The sequence below is a fragment of the Nannospalax galili genome, unplaced genomic scaffold (assembly GCF_000622305.1).
Source record: "Nannospalax galili isolate Female #2095 unplaced genomic scaffold, S.galili_v1.0 scaffold1051, whole genome shotgun sequence".
Lineage (NCBI taxonomy): Eukaryota > Metazoa > Chordata > Mammalia > Rodentia > Spalacidae > Nannospalax > Nannospalax galili.
In genome coordinates, this window is record NW_008331995.1 from 6,701,168 (window position 1) to 6,714,555 (window position 13,388).

Genomic DNA, 13,388 nt, shown 5'->3' on the forward strand with positions numbered 1-13,388 from the left:
GACCCAGGTTCAAATCCCAGAACCCACATGGCAGCTGACAACTGTAGGGATGAGGTACAGTTCCAGATAATGGTAGAATTCCAAGAGTGCAGGGAAGTCTGCAGAGGATCAAGATGAAATCCTCTAGGAGAGGTACTGTGGAGTTTTAAAACCATGTTTAAGTCTGCTGCCTTACAGATATGCCTCAAGTTGCCTTTCTGTACTCTTAATAAAGAAAAAAAATGTATTATTGCAGTCTGTTTCCCTTTGATCACAAGGAGGTAGTATACGTGTACTGGATCTTTAGAAGCTAGCACACTTGTGAAAAATTCATGTATGCTTTCTGTTTCTTAAAATACTTGTGTGTGATTTGAGAAATAGAGTGACAAAACAGACTTGAATGAGCGTCAGGAAATAGAAACTTGGTGCTCTTTTGTTTTAATTACACCTGCCAGCAAGGTGTGTTGGCATTTCTTAAAAGATTTGATCTGGAAAAAAACTATTCGTCCGCAAAAAATCAAAAACACCACAAAAAACACCTAACTAGACCTTCACATATATTTATTAATTTATAGATACAAATTTTAGGTTTGCTATCTATATAAATTTTTGAGACCACTGTGGTATGAAAAACAGTATTTGAAATTATGGTGATTGGGGAACAAAAGTAGGGCCTGTGCCTACTAGGTAAGTACTCTTCCACTAAGCTCCCCCCACCCTCAAGCCCCTGAAATTGATACCTAAACTGAATGCTTTTTTGACAATAAATAAAATAGCAATAAATAAAAGCTAAAAGTTAGTGCTTTTTGTGATTTTGAAATTGGAGCCTCAGGAATGTAACTGGAATACAGGGAAAGCCATAAGACAGTTAAATGTAAATAGTAAAATGTCATATAAAGGATACTAGGGTGTGAAATGTAACATAGAATATTGCTAGGTCTACTTTGGTGAGGGAAAGTAAGAGAATTAGTACTTTGGCCAAACCTCAGAACCTTAGCCACCACTCCACTGTTTTCATTGAAATTCTGTATTAATAATCAGGTCCCTTGCAGTTTTTCTATTTTGCCCAGATATTAGCATTTTGCATAATAAATACATAATACTACACTCATGTATTGTCATGAGTCTTTGCAGTTTTACTAGTTATATAGGTTCCTGTATACACTGTAATCAATATTTTTTAAAAAATTTTATTTATTTATTTTATTTTATATGATGCATGTATTGCCTGCATGTAGGTAAGTGCACCCATGTCGTGCAAACCTGTGGAGGTCAGAAGAGGCTGTCGGATCCCCCTGGAACTGGAGGTACGGACAGTTGTTAGCTGCCATGTGGGCACTGGGATTCAAACTAGACAATATAGAAAGGGGTCAGATGTTGCAATGAACAAGGGAAAAGAGACAGACCAGTGCAGTCATCTGTAAAAATACAAACAAACTGGGCCTCGGGAGATGACTCAGTCAACAAAGTGCTTGCTGTGCAAGTATGAGGACCTGAGTTGGGAGTTCCAGCATCCACATAAAAACAGGTACAGTAGTATGTACCCCTAATCCCAGACCTAGGGAAGACAAGACAGGAGGATGTGTGGGGCTTGTTGCCCCACCAATCTAGCCAAATCAGTGAGCTCTAGATTCAGTGAGAGACCCTGTCTCAAAAAAATATGTGGCAAAGCAATTGAGAAATGATACCTGACATCAACCTTTGGCCTCCACATGCAAGCACACATATGTGTACATAACCCCCCCATTTGTACATATAAATACACACACACACACACACACACACACACACACACACACACACATACACACATTCACAAACAGAAATAAATGAAATGGCAGGTAATATTTTAGAATCTGACATACTACAAAATGAAAAAAAATTCTTTCAAAGAGTCACAATTAAGGTATTAGATGCAAATATAAAATTCTACATGTTAGACACAAACTGTCACCCCTCTTCTGAAAGCAAGACAGAAAGACTCTTGCATTACAAGTAAAATACTAAAGGAGTTACCAAGTCTATCAGAAAGAGTCTTCTCTAACTTCTCCCATGATGATGTCTGTGACCCTAGAGTTGCTTGCAGATTTTCTATTTGTCGAAGCAATGGTCTTGTTGTTGATGAGACACTCTGACTCAGCTCTTGGTTTCGATTCTCTGCTTCCTGGAGTCTCTGAATCAAGAAATTCTCAAGTTATTACCACTGACAGCAACAGAAAACACTGAAACCATCAATAAACCTAAACCCTATTGAAATTTTGGGAAAAAATTATTTTTCTAAGAGAAATTAATTTGTTTTCTTACTGATTTTTTTCTAAATCCTTCAGGAAGAAGTTACAAAAAGTTTCTAAATTAGTGATTCTTTACACAGCATTTCTAAAATGGCCTTGGGTTATCTGAAGCTAGAACTCAGTAGCTGACTCTTCATCCAAATATTTTTGGATATTTGTAAAAGTAGAACTTACCTTCCCTCATTTTTCCTATGCATATTCACTGCTGTGCTGCTTAGCTTTTGTCCACTTGACACAAACTAGAGTCACTTGGGAAGAAAAAGCCTCAACTGAAAAAGTGCCCATATTACAGTGGCGTATCACATTTTCTTGACTGTTACTTGATATGAGGGCCCAGCCCACTGTGGGCAGTACCATCCTGGGCAGGTGGGCCTAGATTGCATAAGAAAGACAGCTGAGCAAGCCAGGGAGGGCAAGCCAGTAAGTAGCATTCTTCCATGAGTCTGCTTCAGTTTCTGCCTTTAGATTCCTACTCAGGTTCTGCCTCGACATCCCTTGATGATGGACTGTGATGTGGAAATGAAGGCCAAATAAACCCTTTCCTGCCCCCAAGTTGGTTTTGGAGAGTGTTTTATCATAGCAACAGAGAAACAAACTAGAATAATGGTCTAAAACTTAATAGAGTAGTAGTCCACAGAAACTGGACATGTTTTTTAAAAAGAAAAATCAATACTGGACACACAGTATATCACAATTAAAACTACTTTTACTTCCTTTAAAACCAAATTGGAGATTTTTTTCAGCTTATGATCACTTTGTTCACACAAGCTACAAAAATGTAGCAAATGGTAAAGTATAGTAAGTAATCCTTTAAAATCTATGAATATTATTCCAGTGAGTCATCATTTTACTTCTAGAAAGACTCATGCTTTGTGACCTCGGTCTAGGAACACTTTGATGACGATACCTGCTGAAGTTCACTGATCTCGTGGCGGAAGTAATCCTCTTTCCTGGCAGCTGCTTGCTCTGCACGTTGCAGGGCCAGCCTAAGGTCCCCCACCTGCAAGAGAAACAATACACCATCATAAACAATGCCAAAACATTATCCATAACCTCCTGATGACCACATAATTTCTGCTGAGTTTAAATATGTATGATATGTTATTCTAACCAATGAGCTTTTAGAGTATTAGCATATATCACATTCATCAAACAATGCCGAGGTTATAACTATATTTAATACCTACTTACCAGAGTACTCTGTCAGTCAAAGAAAAGCATATAAATATGTGTAAGGTACAGTCCTGCTATTTAATAAAAGAGGCAAGACATGAATCCATAAATGTTTGCCACAAAATAGGATGTGATAAGAACTAGATGAGCATGGGGCTGGAGAGATGGCTCAGCGGTTAAGAACACTGGTGTTCTTACAGAAGAGCCAGGTTTGAACCCCAGCACCCACATGGCAGCTAACAACTATCTGTAACTCCAGTTCAAGGGGATCTGGCAGCCTCTTCTGACCTCCACAGGCATTGCATGACATGGGTGCACTTACCTACATGCAGGCAATACATGCACACACATAAAATAAAAAAAACAACAAAAAAAAAGTAGATGAGCTATAAAAAGGAAAACAACAACAACAAAAAAAAATACTTAAACACAAAACTAGGTGTGGTAACACACATCTATAATCTTAGTAGGAGCATGTGAAGTTTCAGGTCAGCCTAGTCTATATAGCAGAGTTCAGACAGGTCTGTACTAGCTTAGTTTTATGTTAGTTTTTTTCCAAAAAAACTAACATAAAACTAAAAGTGCTAGCAGAGTGTGATGTGTGCCTATAGTCAAAACTACTTGAGAGACGGAGACAAAAGTTTGAGGGCAACCTGGATGACACAGCTAAGACCCTGCCTCAAAACACAAACTAAAGAATCAAGGTGCCATTGTCACATGCAGGCACACACATTATAAACTGCCACAGCTCCTTTGGAAATATTGTGGCATTATATTTAAAGGATCAGCATCTTTATCTGGTCATCCCAGCCTTAAAATTTACTCTACAGAGCTGGGCATGGTGGCACATATCTTTGATCCCAGCACTCAGGAGCTAGAGGCAGGCAGATCTCTGAGAGTTCAAGGTCAGCCTTGTCTACACTGTGAATTCCAGGCCAGCTGGGGCTATAGGGAGACCACATCTCAAAAAGAAAAAAGAAAAAAAAAAGGACCCTATGGAACAAACATAGATGCCTTATAGTATTAGCAAGACTAGCAAAAACAAACAAAACTAGAAATACCTTAAATACTCATCAGTACTGTAGTCTATATTTTCAAATGTTGAAACATGATTATAATAATAAAATTGTAATAAATGTGTAAATAAAAACCTATAATATCAATGGCTATCAATCATAAAAATACCTATATGGGAACAAAATAATACACAAAATCAACAATACTTGTAAAATATAGTGGAGATTTTTGGTCTTTTTTAAAACAGGGTCTCCCACAGGAGCCCAGCTGGCCTAGAACTTGCTATGTAGACCAACATGGCCTGGAACTCAGAGATCGCCTGCCTTTGCTTCCCAAGCGCTGGGATTAAAGGCGTGCGCCACCACACATGGTCAAATATAGTGGTTTTTATGAATGACAGCTCCATACACTATTCCTTATTCTCTCCATTTTACTATTGTGCTAATGTATTAACTTGATATTAATACTTTGCATATTTTTATGACAAAGTGACAGAAATACAGGGACAATGAACCATGGCATGATTTACAGTAACAAAATATTGGAAGCAACCCAAATCCATAAAAAATATAGCTGAAATATTTTACATAATGGAATGGTATAAAACTTCAAAAAGAAATTTTCTGAAAAGCTCTAAGTTCAACTATTATAAGATCATCAGACTACCTAACTAAATAAAGCAAGTGGTAATCTACCTTTCATGTAAGAAGGAAGGAGACACAAACATGTGCATAAGAGAATATGTATGTATACAAGTAACATGTGAATACACAGATACACATCTTTCCTGCGTTCATAATAGAAATACTGAGAAGATAAGCCAAAAACTAGTAAGTGGTCATACTGAGAAAAAGAGATGCAATGGAGAGGGGATTAATTAGAAACAAATGCTGTCTGAATATATTTTGTTACAAAGCTCTCATTTTAGAATCAAGTTAGTAATTCCTATCAAAATGTAAAATTAAACCAAAAGTAAATTGAGGTCACTGGAAAAATTTTCTTCAGCACAGATTCCAGATATCCATACACAGAAGAACTACTGTGGAATGGGATGTAGCTCAGCAGTATGGTGCTTTCCTAGGACACAAAAGGCCCTGGGTTAGATCCCAGCACTGAAAAAACAAACCTATGAATGCTTACAGCAGCATCGTTCATAACAGCCAAAAGGTGTAACTACCTCAAATGTCCAACAATGAATGATTTATAGGACAAAGCCTGCCAAATTTTGTTTTTCTTTCTTCATCAGCTGCAAGGACTGCAAGATGCTACAAATGCATCTAAAATACGTAACGTATGATTGGAGTTAAATACATAATGTTAAATATATATTGTATTCTCTTGAAACTGTACCTACAGATTATGAAGTGCATGGCACTTCTCTGGAAATAGGATGCCTAATTTTCCTTTTCCCCCTTTAGTAGATCTGGGGATTAAATCCAGAGTCCTCCACATATGAAAGGCTAGGACTCTACCACTAGCTACACCCCCAGCAACTATAAAATTATTAAATAGGTCTGAAATTCACACACACACACACACACACACACACACACACACACACACACACAAAATAATATCAAGGAATACTGGCACAGTGTATTAGTCACTTTAACAACAGTTTTAAAATATATACACACACAAGTAAGGTTTGTACAATCTAATACTCTCTATCACAGAAACCTAACACTGCCATCATGTAAGAAAAGATTTAAGTTTCTTAACACATTGTTTTAATTTGCAGAATTATACACAATAAGATAAGGTGATTTCAATCATCCACTGCTTACTTGGATTGCTAACGTTTCCTGCTGCTGACGGGCTTCTCCTTGGGCTTTCTCTAGTGCTGCAGAAAGCTCTTCTTTAGCTTTCATTTCACGACTCAGAGCGGCTTCTTGCACCTCACTATCCTTCGCAGCGTTGGCTTTGTGAAGATCGGTAAGTTCTCTTTAAAAAGTATATTGATAATTTTCATTTATAAATAAAAATATAATTATCTACATACCCAAGTCAATGCCATTTCTACATAACACAGAATCTACAGAATGAGAACAAGTTCACCCGACAATAATAACATTGACTTGCTTTGATTAACAAGTTCACTCACAGACAATTCTACAAATGTTGCCTGTCATCAATATTAGAAAAAGGACTTCAACATTCTGCTCTTACAACCGGTTCTACATGGGTTACGTATTTCTTCACTTTCTTACCTGTAAGCACTATCTAGGGCAGCCTGAGTACTTCGGTTCTTTTCTTCGAGTTCATCCATGTCTACTTGAAGTCGGTTAAGATCTTTCTCTTGGCGTTCTACCACAGAATTTAGTTTTTTAATATTTTCTCTATGCTGTTTCTCAACCTCTTCTTTGCAATCAAGGACCTATGTCATACAAACCAACAAGAACTCTTTTCAATAAATGACATCATGGAAGACAACTATATTCCAGCAATTCCATAACATTTGGTACATGAAATGTCCCCCACAGCTCATAGTTTGAACATCTGGTACTCAGCTGGTTGCTCATTTTTGGAAGGCTGTGGAACCTGTAGTTGGAGGACATGCATACTGGAGGACAGGCCTTGAGGGGTATATAGCCCAACCCCACTTCTAGCCTCAGTGCTCTCTCTACTTTCTGGTTGGCACCAAGTAACAAACAGCTGCCACACACTCTTGACATGTTAGGAGTCCTCTGTGACACCCTCCCCACCATGATGGGAGTCTCATCCTCTGAAACTCTGAGTCAAAATAAACCAGTCCTCCCTCAAGTTATATATGTCAGGTATTTGGTCACAGTGATATATAACTTAACCAACGTATTTATTTATTTAACTATTAGACGAAAACCTTTTCTTTGCATGACACATCCCGTGAAATCACTGCAAGTATTGCACAAACCAATTACAGGAAGTCAGAAGTTGTAGAGAACCAGGACTGCTGTTCACCTGTTTTAAGTGCTGCAACTCCTCTTCCAGGTCTTTAGCTTTTCTGTTCAGCTTTGCAATCATGTTTTCATTGTCTTTGTCTTTAATTCTTAATTTCTTAATGATGTTGGAATTATGTAGCTGCTGCTTTGAAAGTTTTTCTCCTGATGACGGTAAAAAAAAACACAGATGCAAATAACAATGATCTTCTAAGAATTTGCATAGAATGTTTTATCCAACCAGTCACACACAATGAGTTTTTTTTTAATGTCAGAATTTGTTAGTTTTTTGTTTTTCAAGACAGGGTCTCCCTATAGCCCCAGCTGTATGCAGACCAGGCTGGCCTTGATATCAGAGGTTAGTGCTAGTATTATAGGTGTGTGCTACCACACCCTGCTAATATCAGAATTTTTTAAACCTAGTGTTAAAACTCATTTGGACAGGAACAATCAATGAATGCTAAAATTATTAGATGAAAGGATTCTAGGAAACAGGCCACTGACAGGGTCTTCACTTGATCTTAGACAAAAGATTGAGAAACAATTTCAAACATTCTTTTTTTTTTTTTTTCGTAAGTTTTATTGAAATAAGGTCTCTTGTAGCTAAGGATGACCTTGAACTCTTGATCTTCCTGCCTCAGCTTCCCAAGTACTGTATTACAGGTATGCAACTTCATACCTAGCCATCCAAGTCTTAAAATCACATAACAAATTACAAAGAGGAGTATGTGCTTTTACAGGGAAATCTGTCAGTCACCACCTTCAGTGAGCATGCAGTTTGGGGACTGCCAACTGTGGAAGTAGTTGACATTAAGGTCTACTGATATGATTAGTGTGGGTGTACAATAATGGCTTTCCAGAAACTATAGACTGTATGACCAAAAAGAAAAGTGTTAAATTTCTACATATGAGAGGTTCTGTATGACAACTCTACAAAGTCTTTCATACTATAAAAAAAGAGAACTATCCAAGACTAGTAGAAGACTAAAGTACATAACAACCAAACAAAGCTGACATTCCTTGTATCTGAGGACAGGGAAAATGGTATACTATGAAAGCCATTTTTAGAGAAAAATGATGAAACATACAGTGGATTATACTTTTGAATTAATGCAGACATCTAAGGTATAATTATGGTATTATACCTGTGAAGGAAAATTTACTTGCCCTTGGGAGGAGTAGACTGAAGAATTTAGAAATGCAATGCAAATGATTTGATAAGAAGGTAGTGTTAGGTATACCCAGAGATGTATGGAAGAGATGAAACAAGATACTTGTCTTTAGTTTTTGTCTGGTGCTAAGGGCTAAACTCAATGCCTTGTGTTTGTTAGGCAAGAGTTCTATCTCTGAGCTAGACCCCCAGCCTGGCAGGATATCAGCAATCCAGTACCTACACTCCAGTTACCTAGGAAATGGAGGGACCAGGTAGTCCATGTACTGTGCATGCAGCCTAAGCTTTTCAGCTTCTGGGGTGTTGAGCTTTGAAAATATTTCTGGGGGATATGGAAGCAGTTTCAAACACTCCTGTTTTTGCTATATCCCATTTTCTCGATGATGTTTATTAAGCAAATGAAAACATCAGTCTACCTCCAAATTACTAAATTCCAAAGTTGCTACATTTGATAGTAATATTTTAAATATTTTTTAAAGTTATAAGTCATACATCTAGCTTTCCCATTAGTTTTTGAAACTATAAAAGTTGTTTTATCATCTCTTCCATGACTTGTTTATCTTAGTGCTTAAATTGTGGGATTTCATTGGTTGGCTGTTTGAAATAGGGTGTTGGTATGTAGTACAGGCTGGCCTCAAACTCAGGACCCTCCTGCCTCAGCCTCTCAAATGCTGGAATTGCAGGTATATACCGCCATACCCAGCTAACAGCTATAGTTGATAATTACCTTTGTCCCTATACTGCGTCCTCACTAAACTAGGCTCCTAAAAGACAGGAAATATGTCATGTCTAGTACTGTATCAAACAATATCTGATATACTAACTGCTCAAGGAAGTCACACGTGCTGGGGGTGGTGGTATACGCCTTTAATCCCAGCTGGTGGATCTCTGTGAGGTGAGCCTGGTCTACAGAGTGAATTCCAGGTCAGCTGACTGTCTCAAAAAGACCAAAAAAAAAAAGGCATATGAATCGGTGAAAAATAAACAGTTGGGTAAAAGTTAACTTTTTCAGATGAAGTAATTGCTGCCAGTTGTTCTCAAAGTCCACACTTTCTCTGAAATTCGTTTATGTTCCATGACTTACATATAGAAATGTTGGTCTCACATTTGTAGTATGAACATTTTAGATATAAAACATTTAGCATTAACAGCCAATAAAAAAAAAAAAAACAGTGCCTCATACAATGGACTTTAATAGAGCCATTAGTACACTATACAAAACATTTACCAGTACAGTGACATGTAAAGAAGAGTGCACACTGAATATATGATCTTAACTATTGTTTAAATGCACTGACAAAGATACACTGAAAAAGACTAGCACTTTCTAAGATAAATGAGCTTATTAAGCTCATTTTGAATTATTAATTCAAATATTAAAACATGAATACAATTATAAAGTCACTATTAAATGCTAAAGACATGCCACCCTACTCAAACTAGGGATTCAGAAACGTTATAGACCCTAAAATTACAACCTTTAAACCTTTGTTTAAAATGATGGGCTCTTTTAAGACTTGTTCTAAACTTTCGTAGACTAGCATACAAATTTCTGCCTAGTTTTTAAAGACTTGGGTTTTTAACCGCCCTAGAAACAAAAGCCACTACTATATTTCTCTCAATACATCTTAGTCCGTCCCCGCATCCTTCCATAAACCATCATGTGCCACTTCTACAGTTGAAGTCTAAACCATCCTTGCTTTCCCCTTTCCTTTCTCTTCCTGTCTCCCTCGTCTCCTTTTCTTCTTCTTTTTTTTTTTCATAAGAAGCACTACTATGTTCAAGTTTATCTTCACCTCCTTGACTCAGAAGGTCTTCCTGCCTCCCGTGTAGCTAGGTATGCACCACCACACTCAGTTAATACTTTAATTAGGAAACACATACTGCCTATTACATAGTAAATATTTTTTTTTTCTTAGAACATTTTTCATGATCAACAGAATACCCACCTTCTTCCATTAAACCTTGAATCTGCTCATCTTTCTCTTTCAAAAGGTCTGCAGTTTGACTACTATTTAATCTAGTGGCAAGTTCTTCTTTTATATTTTTCATTTCCTAATTAAAAAAAAATTATGGTTACCATAAAGAATTACTTTCATTCTAGGCAGAGTTTTTCTACTTTTTCTCTATCTGAAGAAGCCACCCACAATCACATAACCATATTAAATCTGTAAGTTCAGTTCACCTACTTACCTACACTAAGAGAAAGAAAATGGATTTGAATGTTACACACAAAGCTTGCACTTGGTTATATAAGCAGGGATGAATATGGAAATAGAAGTGAAAATAACATCCTCTGCCCTTATTCAGTGCCTCTATACTCATATGCTATAGGTTAAGAATTATATTTGGAACAGGGTAGAGGCAGGAAGCCATTTGTGGATTAGGTGTCTGTCATTATTGCTAGTGTCTGAACCCAGCTAAGCTTATTAAAGCCAAGCAGGTAACTTCCTCTAACAGTACACAGAGGGAGAGATGGTTTGGCAGGTTAAGAGCTCATGCATTTCTCGCAGAGGAATTGAGTTTAGTTCCAAGCAGCCCTCATGGTAACTCACAATGCCTGTAACTCCACCTCCAGGTACTCTGGGACCCTATTCTGAACTCAGCAGGTACCTACATTAATGTGCATATACCCATACACATAATTAAAAACAGTAAGAATAAATCTTTTAAAAGAACATACACAGAAAAATTATAAATTAACACTGATCAAAAAGTAGGAAAGAGGAGATGCATAAAGGTGCTTGCCACAAAATCTGACAACCCGAGTTCAATCTGCAGGACCCACATGGTGAAAGGAGAGAACTAACTCAACTACGAACTGTCCTCTGCTCTCCTAATGCATACTGTGCTGTATGTATATCTCACATGCACACACACACACACACACACACACACACACACACACACAAAACACAACACACAAATAGATAAAAAATTTTAAAGTAGTGAAGTATCTTAATTCCCAAAAGCCTAATGTAGAGAAAAAGTTTGTTAGTAAGAGCTAGGACTCAAGCAATAATAACCCTAGTTATTAATAGTTTCTGAAATGTGTAAGTGCTCCAAATTAGAAGTACTAAACAATGGTTCATAACCAGGAATGACTCTGCTCTCAAGGAGACATCTGGCAATCTGTGGCAACTAGGGTGGGGAAGGTTACTATTAGAATGACATGGAGAGGTCAGGGATACTGCTAACATATCCTACAACAAACACAAGAACTACCCCCACAGCAGAATCAGTCATCCCAAAGATTAATAGCATTGAGGATAACAAATCCTGTGTTAGGTCAGTATGATATCTACCAAAAGATAATCACTATGAGAAATTGTATTTTAAAATTACTTTGACTTAATGAAGTAATCCTTGAGACTAATGATTACTTTTTAAAATATAGTACTCTTTAAATTTAAGTGTTATTTATTCTGATAGAATTATCATTTATAAGTTATCTTAATGATCTTTACTATCTATCTTGCAAGGATTTATATATAAATTATACAAAAACATGTTTAGATTCTTAAAAATTCTGTGTATGGTATATGGACTTGTGTGTATGCAGGAGCATTTACACAAGCATGTACATGGATGTGGAGGCCATAGTAGACCAGGTGATTTCTATTATCTTTTCTTTGAACTTTCTATGAACTTTTCCACGTTATTTTTTAAGACTGTATCTGAAACTGGAGCTCAATGATTTGGCTACCTAGGCTCGCTGGCCAACAAGCTTTAGTGGTCCATCTGACTCTGCTCCCACCACCCCATCCCTCCACAGTATTGGGGTCACATACAAGCCATGATGCCTGTATTGACATGGTTCTGGAGACCCAAACTCAGGTCCTCTTCTTGTTCAACAGGTACTTCACCAAATGAGCAGTCTCTCAAGTCCCAAGATTTTTCAAGGTAACAGAACTCTATCAATTTTAATATACAAAAAAATCTACAATTCACTTAATACAGAACATGTATACTTTAAAAAAATTTTTGTTTATTTTTGTGTGTTTGAGTGTTCTGCCTGCATGTTTGTAAGTGCACCTGTGCCCTACAATGGCCACAGAGGCCAGAAGAAGGCATCAGATCCCATGGAACTGGAGTTACAGACAGTTGTTAGCTTTCATGTGGGTTCTGGGAACCGAACCCAGATCCTCTCTCTGCAAGAGCATCAGTGCTTTTAATCTCTGAGCCATCTCTCCAGCCTCTACATGTACATTTTCAAAAAAATATTTTATTATTTTTAATTTATGTGTATGAGTGTATTGCCTGCATGTAAGTGAGTGAATCCATGTTGTGCAATGCCGCAGAGGTCAGAAGAGGGCTTTAGATTCGCCTGGAACTGGGGTTAAGGACGGTTCGCAGGAATGTGGGTGCTGGGAATGGAACCCGGGTCCTCTGCAAGAGCAGTCAGTGCTCTCAACTGCTGAACCATCTCTCCAGCCCCTACATGTATGTTTTTAATCTTCACTTTTTCCTAATACCAAAATCTTCACTCATTCATTGGACTAGGCAGAGTTTAATATTTAGTTTCAATTACCTTTTTAGCAGCATCTCTCTCTTTGCAGGCTAGCTGAACTTTCTTTTCTGCTTCTGCAATTCTTTGGGTGAACTCTTCTTTCAGGGAAGAAATGCTATTGCTTTCTTCTTTTACTCTGAACATTTCACTAAATTTAAAATATGCAAGAATGTAGGCACTTTATATAGTCCAAAGGTAATAAGCTCAGTTCACACAGTGAAGGTAGTATTTTCTCTAATATATGCCATATTGAAACAGATCAATTTGAGGCTTATTAACTTCAGTTTTGTTTTGTTTTTTTAAGACAGGGTCTTGTTATGTGCCACAGC

At 37.3% G+C, this 13,388-nt stretch overlaps 1 protein-coding gene across 2 annotated transcripts in view; it reads right to left on the reverse strand.

Annotated features, from left to right (window-relative positions):
- Tmf1 (TATA element modulatory factor 1) overlaps positions 1 to 13,388 on the reverse strand; it is a 29,308-nt gene that overhangs the window by 8,352 nt on the left and 7,568 nt on the right. For both annotated transcript variants that reach the window (XM_008827138.3, XM_008827137.3), the window contains exons 4-10: positions 13,081 to 13,207; positions 10,499 to 10,604; positions 7,401 to 7,543; positions 6,671 to 6,837; positions 6,248 to 6,404; positions 3,178 to 3,270; positions 1,996 to 2,152 (exon numbers count right to left, since the gene is read on the reverse strand). In XM_008827138.3, the coding sequence (XP_008825360.1) occupies positions 1,996 to 2,152; positions 3,178 to 3,270; positions 6,248 to 6,404; positions 6,671 to 6,837; positions 7,401 to 7,543; positions 10,499 to 10,604; positions 13,081 to 13,207 (950 nt within the window). The remainder of the gene's footprint in view (positions 1 to 1,995; positions 2,153 to 3,177; positions 3,271 to 6,247; positions 6,405 to 6,670; positions 6,838 to 7,400; positions 7,544 to 10,498; positions 10,605 to 13,080; positions 13,208 to 13,388) is intronic.